This window comes from Colius striatus, chromosome 7 (genome assembly GCF_028858725.1).
Source record: "Colius striatus isolate bColStr4 chromosome 7, bColStr4.1.hap1, whole genome shotgun sequence".
Taxonomy (NCBI): Eukaryota; Metazoa; Chordata; class Aves; order Coliiformes; family Coliidae; genus Colius; species Colius striatus.
Window position 1 is genome coordinate 7,780,390 of NC_084765.1, and position 17,741 is coordinate 7,798,130.

Consider the following 17,741-nt stretch of genomic DNA (forward strand, 5'->3'; position numbering starts at 1 on the left):
TGGTAAGGAAAATTTCCAGACAAATGGGTAGTACCCATACAGCTGGCTGAGGACAAAAACCTGCCAGCCTGATAAAGGGAAGAACTCCTTTCTGATCCTAAAGCTGGATCCATTGGCCAGGCAGGTTACCCAAGCAATTCTCATACCAGCACTGCACTACTCCTTGCTTCCTCTCTTTAGCTGCAATCAGCCTCAAGAGCTTACATGGCCTTATCAATAGCAATGTTGGTATCAGCAAAAACAAGGTTTGGGAATCAAATTGAGCTCTCATGGAAAACAATTTGCAAAGGTTTGAGAAATAAATAAGCTTTGCTGTCAATACAGCAAAATATAATGGCAGGAAATCTAGGCCCAAAAGAGGTTTTTTTGGGGAAAAAGAAACATGATTTTTCACTATCACGTAAAACAAAGGACGAGGAAGGGGAATAATGGGAGAAGTCTCTCTAGGGATGCAAGACAGTCATAGTCCTATCCTCTATATCTTCTGGGGCTTCTGTGTCTCCTAGATTATATGTGGTATAATGCTGGAACTCTCCAGTTAAGGAAAAAACAAAAGATGTAAACTGAAGTCCCCTGTGATGTATCCAGAAATAATATTGTGAAAGCCAAGCAACTAAACAGAATAAAATATAGGACCACAACAAAATGTGACTGTTAAAATGCAGAGTAAGTCACTTTAGGAATGAGAGAAACAGTGATTATAAGAAAAATTCAGAACTGTTTAGGTGCACTCAAGTAAAATACCACAGTTAATGAATCCCAAAAGATCTTCAAATTTTCTTTTGTTTCCAGTTTATTAACAGAAAATAGAATAGCATTTCTGTAGACCTTCAGCTCTAAAGACTAAGTTTGGCTTACAATCTTGAACGTGTAATCTAAGCAACACTGAAGATATTTTGTGGATATTCTGGATGTTTTGAGACTTGCCCACTCAGAAATTAAAAATGCTTTGTAATGTTCATTTCTCACCTAGAAGTATTTCAGGGAATTAACTAATGTCACTACATGGTTTCCAAAAGGAAAAGTTTGCAACAATGTTTTATAAGATGTTGGGCAACCTGCTAGGTCACAGCAGTGTGGGTCACCTCCCTCTTGTCCACATCATCCCTTTGACCTTTATCATATTCATGGTTAACTGATTTATCCACAGATTTCTAAATTAGCACAGAAATAAAAATACAAAAAGCAATCAAAAAATGCATAAGGAGGGTATCTAAAGGTATATCACAATTATACATTTCCAGCAGTATGTCTTCTGTTTACTCTTTGGAAAGGCACAGCAGGCCATTTGATTTCCACATTTTGAGATGTAACTTATGTTGCCTGAACTCAGACAGAATCCAGATCTTAGCCTGCAAATGGCTGGCTTCAGGCTCAGGTCTTCATGGAAAGATCCAACAGCAAGGAAGCTCATTTGCCAATTCCTGTCTCCATCCCCAAACAGAAAAGGCTTACAAAGGAGGACAAGAGGGTGTTCAATGCCTGAGTTCTCCTTGCAGAGGAAAGTTCTTAGCTGTTAACAACATCTAAGATTTGAAGCAAGTTTTGATGGTCTCAAATGAAGGGGGAAAAAAAGATGCCGATTCACAGCCCTGAATGATACCCTCTGACAGCAAAAGAGGAAGGGAAGTGATCTACTTGCACTGCTCTGTGTTTTTCTTCCCTAGATTCAGAGAGTCTGGGGCATTCAAAAGAGCGATTGTTCAGATGATGGAGCACATTCATACTCATCTGACAGATTCCCGCTGCCCCTGACCCAGCAGATCAGTCCTTGCACTTTATGCTATTTGAAAATCCCCCTCCCCACTTTGCCAGTGGGTGATTTCTGCTGAGCTGAGCCACCCCTTACCTGTGTGCTTTCTGCTGTGCATCTGTAGATGGGAGAGCTTGAAGTAGCGCTTGTTGCAGCCAGGGTATGCACACATGAACGGGCGCTTCTCGCTCGTCTCACTTGCTGACCGCACAATGGTGGGAGCAACTCCTGGCACCCGTCGGACATCCTACAAGGACAGAGACTTCCTAATGAGACGTGTATGTTCTCAGGCTTTTACTTAACACAAAAACACACAGAGGCACTTCTCCAGGACAAAGACATAGTGAAAAATACTGGACTGCAAACAGGCAATTTTACTTTATTCTGTATGAACAAAGCACAGGCTTAGTATGTGCTCGCCTGTTCTCTGCTGAGTATTAAAACTGCTTGAAGTGAACTGTACTTACTATTGTCTCACCAAGATTTACAGGCAGGACTAAATGGGTCACATTCTGACCTCACATACAATCACACAATTGGCATACAAAGTAGTTTTAGGCTTACAGCAGTGTAAGAGACAAGAGCATGAGCCAGAGTAGCATTCTTTTTATTTTAAATACTCATATGAAGTTAAAGGACGTGGAAAATTATGTATTGGGTTAATACAAATCGGTAAAAAACAAAACAAGGACTGTCTAGGTGGAGCTGATGAATAGTTCAGCCTTAATGTATTTTGGCCATTGTCACAATGTTCCATCAAAGACGATCTCCTCCTTCGGGGCTAATGAACTTCCCTCAACAATGTCAACTGCTTACTTTTATTCACTCAACAAAAGCTGACTCACAAGACTATTTCTGAGAGCTCGCCACTGAATAATGACTTGTTAGCTATATAGAAAAGGAAAAGGAGAAAAGATGCTATCTGAAAACTTTGAGGTATGCTGACAACACAGAGAGACACAGAAGAGACAGATATCACGCAACAACTTTGCCATCAGTTTTAAGAAGGTCATATCTTTCACAGTGGTGTTTACTGATGACATGACTGTTTCAGAAAGGGAGGAAATTAACTCACATGAATGTAAGTTCCTTCCAAATATTCCCTAATTACTTAGTCATTAGGAAACAATCACTTATTACATTCTGTTTTAAGGAAATGTGTTTAAATTAGTTAAGTTTCAGAAATCGATAAAAGCAAAATCTGGACTAACACTTTGTCATCAGACATAGGCCAGTGTTGCCACAGGAGCTTCACAAGGCCAAAGCAACCTTGTGAGGAGCTAGAAGTTGGAAACTGGATGGTATACTTTGGACCATCCTGAGAGGCTGGAAAGGAATACTGCCTCACAGATAGACTTTAGAAAAAGAAATAAACAATCTTAAATGGCTGTGTTCCATTACACTCCAGTGGCTTCGGTGAATTCAGGACACTTCTGTAAAGCACTTCGTAATAACAAAGAAACCACAAACCAAGGATGGATTTACAAATAGCAGTGAAGTAGTAAATGAACATTAGAAACAGGCAGCAGCTTCCCTATATAGAATGCCCTACCATACTCACTTGAATGCCTCTAAAAACTCCATGGGTGTGTATTCTGTACTGGGCCCCACAGCTGTATAACATGGGAGCACTGTGGTTCTCGTTTTCATATCCTGCTGTATGGCTGTAAATAAAGAGAGGAATAATGGAAAAATGAAATATTTTTCAGTACTCAGGTCTGTGTGAGATGTTTCATTTCTTAAGTCAGTGATACAGAGTTTTGTTTTAGAGCCAAGATATCCAAGCTCAAATGAAATTCACCAAAGGCAGCCTGCTCTGCCTTTGTGTGGACCTACTCCTGCTATCACAAGGCACTGACTCCATCCATACAGCTATTGGTAGCCATTAATATAGCTAGGAAAAAAGCTAAAGGAAAAAAAACAATCACAATTTGAACTCTGATGTATATCCAACAATGATTTTAGGTAAGAGGAAAAAGTCCACATAGCAGCATAACTGTGTCATGTGCACATGTACACGTTATTTATCAGTTAAATGTGGGGCTGGCCATTGCTAATATCTTTTGGAATGAGCAAAATGCCTCAAGTTTCACATTAAGTGCAGTGGATTTTTGTCAGCACCTCATGACTCAGATATTACCAGATACTACCAAGAAAGTGATGACATTTATAAGAATAGCAGTCGTGTACTCATAAACAGAGATTACAAACCAGTGCCCAAACTATTTATCCGACATATCAACTCGCAGGATGCACTAAAAATTAACCCTTTATAAAAACTAAAAAAACCCTAAAGCAACCTATCCCTACTAGGTATCAATTTTCAAGACTCCTCATGCAGTATCATCACAATACCTTTAACAATATGTAACCTTTGTTGTGTTTTGAAAGTGTTACAACCATATTTTTTATCTAATTGTATTGTTCAAAACCCTGTGTTCTCCTGTCCAGAATGTCAGGAACATTGCTGTGTTTCCTGTTTGCAACCTTCTCAATGTCAAGACTATGTAAATCTATTTTAGGGTTTATTTTTAAATGCTAACATCAGTGTGTACATTGTCCATGCATGAATATACATTGGCAATGCTAATTGCTCATGTTTTACACTGCACTAGAAATTAGAAAGCCCAGAACAAAGCCCAAAGGCACACAGCTAGGGACAAAGATGGATACATAGGATGTTATCCCAGTCTTTGCCAAATGCTTGCAATAGCAATTTGAAGGGGTCCCTGAGGCCCAGACTCTCATTTCACTGGTCCTCCCTTTCTCTCCACTCAAAGTTCATGTGCAGAGTAGAATTACAAGGAAGTTTTAAACCTCTTAAGTGATTTGCAGAACAGCCAATGGAACTGGAATGAGGGTAGTGTCTGTATGGATTCTGAACCTTGCTGAACTGGAGGGGAGCAGTACTTGTGAACGGCTCTTACTGCAGTGTGCTTTGTGTTCCCCAGCATTCAGTCACACAGCAGTTGCAGGCTCCCACCTGGCAGACCGTAGGATCACAGAATCACTTCAGTTGGGAAAGACCCTTAAGATCATCAAGTCCAACCATAAACTCAGCACTGCCATGTCCACCACTTAACCATGTCCCTCAGCACCACAGCAGCGTGACTTTTGAATGCTTCAAGGGATGGGACTCCACCACCTCCCTGGGCAGACTATGCCAGTGTTTAACAACCCTTTCAGTGAAGAAGTTCTCCTTAATCTCTAATCTAAACTTCCCCTGGCACAACTTGGCTCTTGTCCTGTTACTTGCTACCTGGGAGAAGAGATCGATCCCCCACCTCACCATAGCCTCCTTTCAAGTAGTTGTAGAGTGATCACATTTCCCCTCAGCTTCCTCTTCTCCAGACTAAACGCCCCCAGCTCCCTCAGCCGCTCGTCATCACACTTGTTCTCTGAACCCTTCACCAGCTCCATTGCCCATCTCTGGACATGCTCCAGAACCTCAACGTCCCTCTTGTAGTGAGAGGCTCAAAACTGAGCACAGTATTCAAGGTGCAACCTCAGATATGCTCCTTTAGGTCAATTCCTTTGCTGCTTAAAAGACCAGTTTCAAATCCTGGCTCTGCCTGGCTATTCCAATCAAAGGCTACACCTTTTTGGAAGGCATGCTCTGTTTGTTTCAATTTTAAGTGGCAAACAGGTGATCACAATGAAATAAGTTACAGTGTGGAAGCAAGAAAGTATCCCTGATCTGTAGTAATATCTGTAATAATAAAGGAAGATATAATTTTCTGATTTAAATGGATTAAAACTCTTCTCTAGATATGTACCATGTCCAACTAAATAAGGTGTCCTCTCTGCTCAGGGTCCAGATGTGGCCTCTTGTTCCCTAACACAAGTAACAAATGACCATTTGCTATTACTATTTGCTGAATTCAGGTTCCCCACCAGCATCAAATTTTTCTGTCTAATTAAAGGCAGCAAGTCTATAGATATTTTTAAAAAAACAGGTTGAAAAGCACCCAATCCATGGTGAGACTCATGTTGGTCATAAATTAAACAGTGCATTTTAAACCAAGAATAGTAAGAACTACCATTTACAAGGAGGAAGTTTGGCAGTAGAAGCTATTGCTGATTTGTAGCATGGCAGCAACTCAAGGGTAAATAGGAACTCCAGCATTAGACATCCCAAGTAACCGTGTGAGCTCTCATGCCTGTACACATTACAACCTTACACATCACAATAAACATGAGACACAGAGTTAGATAAGAATTCCCAGGACAGAAACTTTAAAAGGAGGAACAGGAATATGCAGTAAAAGCTTGTACCATAAAACACAGCCTAACTTTCCCTCCAAATTCACATGGTTTTCATCTTTCAGTGATAACCATTTTTGTAAAAAACAGTCCATTCTGAAATAATCCCTCCCAGGAATGAAAAGCAGCATGAAGACCCTTGCTTGTGCCCTAAGGAATGACTCTGTGAATGGGAGGTATCCTCCAGATGATCTCCATCTCAATTTTTATTGCACAGTTGGGAAGTCTTCCTACACATTCAATCTTTTTCACATTTCCTCCCATTACTTCTGGTTGTACTTCATTAAAACTGTTCATACAAGTGCAAAGCCTTGAAAATTAAAACCCATTTTCTGAGCCTCCTGACTGATAATATACTCAGCAATGAATAGCTATCTACTTAACCAGCCCCCTAGGAGAGATTCTTTAAGAACCATTTTACACTGGGCATACTTCCATCAGCAATGGCTGATACCCAGCGTGCCCATACATGTCATGAGAGCAAAACGGATCACAGGAGGTTTCTTGGTTAAAATACTATTGATTCACTATGAAGTCCTATGGGATCATCTGACCTTCAGGGAGATGGATATTAACAGACAAATGTTCCTTCTGGTTAGCAGAGAAACTGGAACACTAAAGTTTTCACAAACCATCTCTACACCACTGCTCTCCTGACTTCAACCTTTACTCTGCATCAATAGGAACCTCACTGTGAAATACAGGGGTTTATCTTCCAGCCTCTTTACTCAGTGTATCCATGATGTATGTCACAAAATGTATGCTACAGTTTGCACAGTTGGCTTGTTTCATATTGCTGCAATTTATATACTAAACTAAAAGGACTGATAGAAGAACTGATACAAATCTCCTAAATACATTACTGAAACTCAAACACCTGCTTTATTGCATGCAAGAGATAATGATCAGATGGAATGACACATACATGAGCAATATAAGTAACTGATGAATTTATACCTGCAGTACATTAACTAAATGGAAATCTTAAGAGGGAAGGAGATTCCTTGACTTTCATCTTTTCTAGTCAGGCGCTCTGTGTTTAACTAGGCAAAGAGACAACACCTTACACACTTAAGCCACCACATCTACCAGTATGATAATGAAAAATTACCCTGATAGACTCTCAGGACTAACAGCCCAGATTTCCACCAAAGCACTGCAATACGTGCACCCCAGATCCACTAAGGTATGCATTATAAATTAAAGAGAAGACACATTAGGAATTATACCATGCCTTTCAGATGAACAGTGATAATCCAGGCCAGGCAAACACTGATACTTTGGGAGAGACAGGCTTTTGCGACCAGGACCCACATGTTCTCTCCCAGGAGGATGGGCTCCTCAAGCAACGCCATGGCAACCTGGAGAGCTGCCAAAGCAGCTGCTCGCTGCCATGCTGCAAGTGCACTCAGAGCATGGCCCAAGAGCATGGCCAAAGCTCATGCCCCAAGGAGAGATTCAGCTAAAGTCAGGGCAGATAATCATGGGGTGAACAGTTGAATTAACCAAAGAAGGAAAAAAAAAGCCAACCTCCCCACTAAGGCCCAGAATGATAGTCAGGAGATACAGTAGACCAATCCTTCTACAAGTCCTAAAACAAGTCAAAGCTAAGTAAGGCCAGATGCAGCAAAACTGGCCTGCCAGGATCCAACTAAAATTTTTGTCTGAGCAAGGACAGAGGGATTTGGCCTCATCATCTAGTTCTGCCTTTATTTGTAAATACACAATTCCCTTTAACTTCAATGGGAACCACACAAAGGCAGAATGGGACTGTAAGTGTTTAGAATTTGAGTTGGTTGGTGAAAAAAAGGACTCTGTATATTTTGTTCTCTGGTTCTAAGCAGCCAGAAACAGAGCTGGAAACGTAGCCATAAAATGTAGCTCTAGATAACTGGGAAACAAAGACTTTATACTCCTGCAACATAAAACTAAGCTAAGTGAGCGCTGCGCTGTGGAGCATTTCAAAGCACTTGTCTTTACCAGCAAATCCTAAACACTCGGAGAGTAGCTCTTTTAAAATGATTAATCTCACAGTTGTACAGATTGTACAAAGATTAATAAAAATGAAGGTTTTACAGATGAGCATGTGTGATGAAAAACAGAGCAGCTTTAGAGAGTTGTATCAATCTAAGTGGTTATAAAAAAACCTCATAAAAGATGACATTCTAATCTGAATATTTTAAAAAATAATCAAGCTGCAATTTCTCTCTCACACCATTTTTACTTTGTTAAACTGAAATTGTCTGTCTAATGTATAAAGCAGTTACAACTTAATCTGAAGAGTTAAGTTTTTTACTATTATTTCATAAACCAAAAAAGGGAAGCTTTAGGGCATACTGAGGAGAGATAGAAAATTTCAGATGAAGCGTGAATACACATTGATTCATGAGATTCAGTCTTGGAAGAATAAAAAAGCCAGAAAGCAAGATTACATAAAACAGGCACCACATTAAGCCTCAATTTAATTGTGTTTCAATGCAGGAACAGGAATTTTAGGGTTTAGAAACAGAGCCAAAAATGAGGCAAAGTGAGGGTGTGGGTTAGTCCTGTTGATAACAGAACATAAAGAAAGAAAAGTAGAGCTAATTCCCTCTACTAAAATATTTACCATCCTAGCACCCTGGGAAAAATATGTATGGAGATAGCAAAAAGATTCTGATTAGCTATACAGAAGATCAAGTTTCTGCCTGCTTTTTGTCTAATACTATTACAGAGGATGGAGTATAAAGCCGCATTTTTATCTGCACTTTCCAAGGCAAAGGAATACTGAAAAACATGATTTCACAGATCACAGGCCTACTGCCATTTTCAATGAGAAAACCAGCTGGTTGATGAAAGGAAGGCACTGGATTTTCAGGAGACCCTAGTCTCTCTGACTTCAGTAGTCTTTGTTTGGTTTGAATTTTTTTACCATTGATCTGAGTGGAGTCAGGATTTCACCCAACACTTCCCTACAAAATGACCCTCTCAGCCTTCAGTGGGAAAGGGGAAATTCAGTATTAGAGACAATGGTCATTGTCCATTTCCAATTCTTCTTGATTGTAGAACTGAACCCAAGTAGGAAGTTTTGTACCTCCAGATTTTACTAATAATACCACCAAAGCTGAACAGAAAAATTTTACAATTCACTGCTAAGCAAAATGAATTTTGGCTGTCTTGTTTTAGATGCAGGTTCAATAGGATTCTACAGACAGCATGCCTAATTTTCCTTCCAGTGAGCCTGAGCAACCAACAATAAGTACACATTTCCATGGAACACATTGACTATCTAACACCTCAGCAAAGTCAGAAGGGGAAAATCACCACATTTTCTCAGGTTATATACTCAATTTCAGATGACTGCTGGAAATACAAATCAAAACTTTTTACTCAAGCAGCTGAAGAGTCAGCTATACAATATTTCTCCTCCAAGACTTGCTGCTGCGTGTGTGGTTACACTTCTTCTTGTAGTATTTCCTGCTTGGGTTAATTTATTTTCATGTGACTTTTACACAGAACTCATTCAAATATCAAGGAGGGGTTTACAGTCATGAGCTCTATCTCTACAACAACACCATGAAAGGGAGGGACATTTTCCAGCTTGGACAAATAATAAAGCAACACAAAAATATTAAGGACAGAAACTGAAGGGAAAGGTGTCAACTATGTGAGACATTTGTTTTGAAATGTCTGAGATCTGAGTTCTCTGGGTAATAAGCAAAGGACTCACTGACTTTCCTGCAAGAGTATTAATCTGATCTCAGTTGCTCTAAACAAAACACCACAAAATGAGGAACAAATGATCAGCAGTCTGAAGAGATAAAATCCAGTCCACTGCAGTACTCACTGCCTTAACCATGAAGCCTTTGTCTCAGATCCTTGAAGCTGCTAGTTGGTGTGACAGCTCTGGCGAATAAGCAGCCAGCCCACCCTTTTGTGTACCAGAAGTTCAGAAGGTGACAAAGAAGTTTCTGGACGAACAGGCAACACATAATCAGTGTGCTAGCTCACAAGGCACTCCTCTTCCCTCAAGCAAGTTAAGCACAACTCAAACTCAATCTTTGGCACTCAGAACCTAAGTGAAAATCTGCAACACAGATTCACGTCACTTGGACTATATGGTAGCAGTAGTGGCATGTCTTCTTCTCCAGGGACAACTCCTTGAAGAAAGAAGCTTGATTTGGGCTATCAGATCTCCCTTTGGTTTGAAAACAAGTAGAAACATTTGGAATTCATGACTGCAGTCACTCTTCCTCATTTCCACCTCTCTCCTCTTCCTGGGACTGTCTGTCACGTTGTTGTACTCTGCCAGAAGACAACATCGTTGTTCATCTGATGTCTCTCTCTCCACCACTCAGCAATGGCTGGCCAGGAGCTCTATTCCATACCTTTCACCCCACCTCTGCCTGTCACTCAGGCCATGCCTTCTGCAGTTCCCTAGTGCTCACACCTACTAGAAGCACTCAAAGACTAAAATCGATTGAGATTATGAAACTTCTCAACCTCAGTTCCAATATCCAACATTAAAATATCCTGGTAGGAAAAAAATATCCCTCGGGAAAAAAAGTCTTCTAAGGCCTCAAAGCTATGGTCTGAAGCAGGCTCTGAGAAGATTAAATCATTTGATGGGAATGATCTTCACAAGAACTGAAAAGGACACAGCTTTGGACACCCAACAATATTCCTTGCCACATTTCAAACTTGTAATCTGGAATAAGGAGATTTTGGAGCTCATCAGTCCAACATTGGCAAGAATGTAAACAGCTACAACCAGAATGCTGTCAGATAAACGGCTCTATGACTCTGCCTGAAATGCATAGCAACAGCTTCATTTCAGTATATTAAACTTATGCTGAATATGAACCCAGAAAGCAAGCTACTGAACTGTTCTATTGTCAAGTATAAAGTGTATGATCCCTAAGTTTTATAAAATTGTAAATAAATAGTTCTCCAACTATTTGCAAAACTCGCTGGTAATGTTTTCTTCCTTTTTATAACGTGCCAAAGTCTTACCAGGAAGAACTGCTGTGAAGAACTCAAGGCAAGGAGCTAAACAAGGACTGTCATCATTGGACAGAATCTAGAAGCTCTATATTTCAACAGAAAGATTGAATCCAAAAATCTTAAATTACAACTACAAGACTGAGAAAAGCATCTGAAATACTAAACGCCTGGGAATCACTTATGAACAGTTCATATATTTTAAAGATGTAAATCTTGGGAAGACTACCTTATGTTCATGGCAACTGAGATTGGAGGTACTGTGTATTGTAACTCTCAGCCAGAAAAGACAGATAACTATTTTGGCTCATATTACCAGTGATGAGGATATGTCTAGCACTGATTTTCCACAGATTCTACAATCTTGGCCTATACCAAAACTTTCAGCTTTATTTTACCATAGATCATTCATCTTGATTTCTTTTTTTCCCTGTCCTTTCATACATCCTAGGTCACATACTTTACACTGCTAACAGTCTGACTCCTGGACAAGTAAGAAGCCATTTATTTTGTTCAGTACTCCTTCAGTATTTCTATTGTGTCTTTTTTTTTTTTCACTGAGTTCCCCAATGAATAACTTCTTCCTTGCTCTAATAACTTGGACCTCGGTCAAGGTTGATGTGTTTCTCCATTTTGCAGAAGAGACAAAACAGTGTCTAATATTGCAACAACTGATCTTTAAAGGGTACAGTTTAAAGAGAAAATAAAATATACTTATGGGGGGAAAAAAAAAGAGGAAATAACCTTTAAAATGAGAGAACTGGCAGCAGAGACACCCAACTGTACACAACTGTAGGATCTGGGGATCTTCTCTAACCTCAGCAGAACTCCTTGGTAGATCTCTTCAGGCTCAATTCTCTTCATTTCCACACAGATAGTTTACTATGTTACTATCTTCTTCTAACCTTCAAACACCAGTTGTGTTTGTGAGCTAGAGGCAGACGTGTAACATTTTTTTTCCTTTATGACTCTACAGCACTACACAAACGCATAGATGAGGTGCTGACGGATACAGTTTCATTTAGTGATGGGCTTGACAGTGTGAGGTTAGTGGTTGGACTTGGTGACCTTTTCCAGCCATAATGATTCTATGATTCTACGGACAAGATCCAGGTAGGCTTTTTTAAACTCCTCTTGTCCACCTGAGACCATGCACTCGGCCACTGAGAACATCTCAAAGCAAGCCAGCAATACCAGCCTTCCATAGGGGACTTTTCATAGCCCATTATCTACTTGGAGCAGAGCAGGCAATCTTTGGCTTTATCTTGGCTAAGATCAAGGAGTGGCAATTTTCTCGTGTTCGTGATGGTGGATGAACAAGGTGAAGCTGCGGCAGTGCAGCAGCCTGGCGTGCCCGGGTGCCGCCTCGCGCTGCCCAGTGCGTCCGAGCAGCGCTGAGCAGGACCAGGGCTCCTGGAGACGGCAGCCCTGGCACGGAGCGCTTGGCACCGCCCCGCTGCCGCCCGGGGCCGAGCGGGAGGGCGGCAGGAGGTTGCTTGGCTGCGGAGATGCCCGCCAGGCCGGCAGCTGCTCCCTCCGCGGCCGCCACCCCGACGGGGCCCCGCGGCGCCTCTGGGCCTTCCTGCCCGCCCGGCGGCAGGAAGCCCCGCGGGGGAGGCGGGCCGGAGCCTCTTCCCGGCAGGTGGGAGGGCGACAATGGCCGGGAGGAAGGAAGCCGGGAGGCGGCAGGGCCGGGACACAGGACTCAGCGCCAGGCGAAGGGAGGGAAAGGGAAGAGGGATGGATGGTAGGAAAGGGCGACGGCTCGAGGCGCGGAGGGGCCGCCGCTGCTCCGCCGGGCCCGGCCCGGCTTCCCGGCCCGCCCGAACCCCGCGGCCCTGAGCTACTGCGGCACACGGCAGCCCTGGGCCAGCAGCGCCTCACTGGGATCATCGCCGCTGTTTTTAAGACCAGGGTCAGCTGTAGCCCGATAAGGAGCCACTCTCGGAATCGGTGGGTATTTTTTAGTGCTAGCGACCGGACTGAAGTTGCAAAATACAAGATAAGTGTTCGTTCAGTAATAGAGCTGCGCCAGGACAAGAGATCAGAGAAGAAAAAAGCACCTTACCCCTTCAGCGTAGATCCCAAGTTCATTTGATTCCATGTCATGCATTCAAGCTGTGAGGTCATTTGGTATAAATTGTCACTGTTGTGAAAATAGGTGGAATTAGAACTAAAATTACAGCGATCAAATAAAAAACAATACGTCCAGCAGCAACATTTGTTGTTATTGTTTTTAAATATATACCAGCAGAAAGTTAATTTATTATATATAATCTCTTTTCTCGATGTATAACGATGGAAAGGAAGGGGAAAGGAAAGGAAAGGAAAGGAAAGGAAAGGAAAGGAAAGGAAAGGAAAGGAAAGGAAAGGAAAGGAAAGGAAAGGAAAGGAAAGGAAAGGAAAGGAAAGGAAAGGAAAGGAAAGGAAAGGAAAGGAAAGGAAAGGAAAGGAAAGGGAAAATGGCTAGGACTGAAAAGTCTCTTTGAATCTGCAAGCCTGACAAACTAAAAACCTTTAGTGGAAGTGGAAACGTAAAACCTTTTCCTTACAGAAGAGTAATATCCGGTATTGACACATCGAAATTACTGAAACTCCTGTAGGCACGCTGCGAGCCAACGGAGTAGATGGTTCTTAAAAGCTGTTTTCACCAGGAGTGTGAGAGACCACGTGGTGAACGGGGCGAAGCGGCTATCGCGACTAGTGATGGATGTCACTGCACAGAGGGGCTTGACAAGCAGGAGACAAATGGAGTGGCCGTGCGATAAGCGAAGCTGCCCGCTGGCACACGCGCACCGAGAGCACGGCAGAGCCCTCGCGGGGCTGCTGCAGCCGCGGCTGCCCGACCACCGCCGCCCCCCAGCAGTGGCAAACGCGGGGCGCAGCGCGACAGCGACGGCAGGATGCGGCGGCCCGGGGCACTGACCCGCCGAGCCCCGTCGAACGGTTCGCCCGGCCCGGATCGTTCGCCCGGAGGCGAAGGGCTCCCGGCGGTATCGAAGAGGTGCAGCCACCGCCGGCGGGCTCCCCGCGGGGCTCCCCCCGAGTGGGCAGCCGGAGGGAGCGAGGTGGGAGCCTCCGGCCCTTTCAGCCGGGCTCTGTAATTGATGCCGGGGAACAGCCGCGCACAATAAACCCAAGTCTCCCTCTTGATTAATGACACCTAAGTGCGCTGGACTTAGGCGGTGCATTTATATAATTCTGTTATTAGAAGAGGGTATTTTCTTTTTTTTCCCCCCTTCGTGGCAGGTAGAAACGACCTAAAAAAGTCAGATTCCAGTGGGAAGCTTTTGCATATAAAAACAAATTAAGTGACTTCAATCTTGAAGAATGCGTAATATCATTTGTCAGTATCACTGGACACTATTATTCATTAGTGTGTCTGAAGTGCTATTATGCTACTACAATGTCCCACATATCAGCTCAGGAATTGTTAAACTCTCCTGCAGTTTCCCCATTCGCAATAGCAGTCCGTGCTAGTCTGTGCCAACTACATTTTGCAATTCCACGAATTCTTCCTGTAATGCTGCTGTAATTAATTCCTCCAGGACTCTGATTTTTTTATTAGAAGTGCCCGCCCGATGCATTTGCAGCAGGAGATTTCCCTTTAACTTTCTTTCACTTGACAGTTCATTTATAAGAGCCTCCCCCACAATATCCACTTTTTCCCCTCCTTTGCTTTTTCATAAAGCAATACACTTATTCATCTTGTCACTCGCTCGCAGCCACCGTACCGCGTGCCGCCTTTGGGTGACAGTGTCTGAAACAAACCGCTCTGACACCGCTGCGGTGTCCAGCGCGGGGGGAAGCCGCAGCTCTCAGACCAAAGCTCCCTCCGTTCCCCTCCCGCCCCCATTTACTGCTTCGCCCCCGGGTTTCCCGACCACAGCTTAATGACAGTGCCCGAGCCGGCCTCAGCCCCCGAAGGGAGCCCAGAGCGGTGTTCGGCCAGGCGGAGCGACCCGTAGAGACCTGGGAGAAAGGGCAAGCGAAACTCCGAGCCTCCTGCTAAACCCCGGTTCGGCCGCAGCCGGTCCCTCAGGCCGGCCCCGGCCGGGACCCGTGGCCCTCGCCGGTCCCTTGCCCTCCTGCTGCATTGCAGCGGGGCGGGAGTAACGAGGCAGCAGGAGCCCGGGCTCGTCACCCCAGGGCAGCGCGGCTCGGACCCTGTGGCAGCCCTGGGCGCTCCCCGGCGTCGAAGCCGAGTGGGACCGTGTTTCAGCTGCGCGAAGGGGACATTTCACTCGAGGGCTTGAGAGTGGATTCCCGCGGGATGCGCTGCAGTCTCTCGGCACACCCGGGGTGGGCTATGCCCCGGCACCGGGGTGCCCACGGAGCACCCACCCCTGCCCTCAAGGGGGCTTCAGAGGGCGTCTGTGTGACTTCTGCTGCCGGCAGTAATCAAGGGAGAAATCTCGTTTCTGTGAAGACGCTGAGCTCACGACCCTGCGAGTTTCACATATCGGGGAAAAAAAACGGGATTGCCCCAGCTTTGACTGAACTGTGTGAAAGCGGCCCCAGGCCGGGAAGCAGGTGGACCGTTTGCCCGGGGGCCACCGGGCACCAACCCAGGATACCACATCTGATATGTGACAGTGAACAGGGCATCCCTAACTCCAGTTAAGTCTCACCATGGTTTATTATTGACAGTACCGTGAGATGATCTCACGGGAGTACTAGCTCCTCTCAACATCTCGGCTTTGGATGAGGTTTAAAAGATGAGAAGGTCTCCAGAGATGTGCCTGCACTGATTCCAGCCTGAATCCTTGGCCCTCCAAATGGCCACGAAGAAGACACTAAAAATAACTTATTTTCATTACAGAGATGCTTTTAAAGAGAAACGAGAGGGAAGGGGAGGAAGGGGGAACATTTCTACAACGGGGATTAATGTAAATTGGAGTGGAATAAAAGGAAGTCAACGCTGAGCAGAAAGGAAACTTAAAAGGAAACCAGTAGTAGATCATATAGAGTTTGTTTTGGCCTGCATCACAGCATTACCGAGTACTTGACCTCTGCACAGAAACAGCTATAATCTGAACTGAGACTCCTCCACTTTTAAAGTCTTTGTAAGTGTGACTCACAGTAAATTTTCAACATCAAGCATGTTTACTACATTAAACAGCGCGAGGTAGAAAAGTTCACAGCACCATTTTAACGGCCCTACAAACGACAGTCTTCCAACGCGCACTCGGAATCCACGCGGGTCTGTCCCCCAGCTATCAACAACGGGCACGGCATTCCTTGGCAGCGGGGCCGGCTGCGCTATATACAGAGAGCAAGCAGTTGCCGAGGCGAAAGAGTTCAGAGATACTTTTGCTTCCAGTATAAGAATTACGATCTTTTAACCATGTCTTGCAAGCTGTCACCCTCCCGACTGCTTTGGCGTGGTGTGAGAGAGAAGGGAGCACTCTCCAGCCTCGGGCCCGCCCGAGTTCCCCCCGCTCTGCAGCAGGTCTGGCACCCGAGTCCGGGGGTTCTATGCCCACAGGGACCCCCTGCCCACACCGTTCCCCTCGACGCGGCTTTCCGCGGGACGGAAGGCCCCTCGCTGCCGTGCTGCGAGCGGGACAGGCGGGAGTGGCTGCATGACGGCCTCTTGCACTCAGATGGGGAGATGATGGGGAGGGGAGAGACAGCATCAGGAGGAGGGGTTCGCTCCTGCGGCTGCTTTTTGGCTGCACCTCTGCTCGCAGAAGATTCAACCCTTGGCCCTCGGTTCGGTGCAAGAGAGATCGGGGGAAAAGGGGCTCGGCAGGTGGGTACGAGGCCGGGCAGACCCGAAGCCACAGCTGGGAAGCGACTAGAAACGGCGCCCGTCCGTTTCTCAAACGTCCCGAAGAGGCGCGAAGACTGCCCCATCCCGTCGGGGAGAGGCAATACCTCCCGTTCCCGACCTCCCGCTACATTACCCTCTCTCTGGAAAAGGCAACACCTCCCGCTACATTACCCTCTCTCTGCTCCTGCCCTCAGCCCGGGCGAGAAGCGATGGACGCGACCAACCCCGCCATGCCAGGGATGAGGAGCATCCCTGCGCACTCGCTGCGCGCTCCGCGCAACAGTGTACACTGACGCACGAAGGCGCGCAGCGGGCACGGTCATGGCCGCGGGCAATCTCACTGCCCGTTTCTGCCGGCCCCAGAGCTCAGAGGTGGTAACCGAGTCTTTAGCTGCCAAAGCAGAGCTGGCAAACTTCACTTGAACCACATAAAGCAAAGCAAATCTTCGTGAAGGAGGTACAGATTAATATGGTCTTTTAAAAAAAACAGTAATAAAGATTCTGTCAGAATTGACTGAGACAGCTCAGTGGGTTTTCAGGCTGTTGGAAATGTGGCTAATGTGTCACACCTGTTTTTGCATGGTAATTACCCACACTCTTTCTTGACAACACTTTCTAGGGTAACACATGTGTAATAGGAAAATCGTTGTTTCCAGATGTTTTTGACCATGTGCAGTAGGGGACAAGGGAGGCTACATATATGGCTGCATACAGCTGGAGCTGCCCCCTACATGGCACAGCTTCTGCCCTGACCCACCCCCACATATTAGCAGCAGCTCGGGTGAGGTTTAAGGGCTTAAATCCCTATCCTAAGCAGTAAACCTCTCAGGAAGCAGAGTAGGATCGAGTTCAGGAAGAAGTCAGCACAGCACTGCCCAGCCCCACTAGGCTTCAGGTCCCAGGTTTCTGGGCAGGAGGTGGCAGCATTGGGGCCATGCCAGGCTGTGCTCACCCTTTCCCCCATGCTTC

At 45.0% G+C, this 17,741-nt stretch overlaps 1 protein-coding gene across 7 annotated transcripts in view; it reads right to left on the reverse strand.

The window, feature by feature from the left end:
- Positions 1-17,741, reverse strand: part of WT1 (WT1 transcription factor) — a 36,948-nt gene that overhangs the window by 12,623 nt on the left and 6,584 nt on the right. For all 7 annotated transcript variants that reach the window (XM_061999880.1, XM_061999881.1, XM_061999884.1 and 4 more), the window contains 3 exons: positions 13,065-13,142; positions 3,315-3,417; positions 1,850-2,000 (listed from right to left, as the gene is read on the reverse strand). In XM_061999880.1, the coding sequence (XP_061855864.1) occupies positions 1,850-2,000; positions 3,315-3,417; positions 13,065-13,142 (332 nt within the window). The remainder of the gene's footprint in view (positions 1-1,849; positions 2,001-3,314; positions 3,418-13,064; positions 13,143-17,741) is intronic.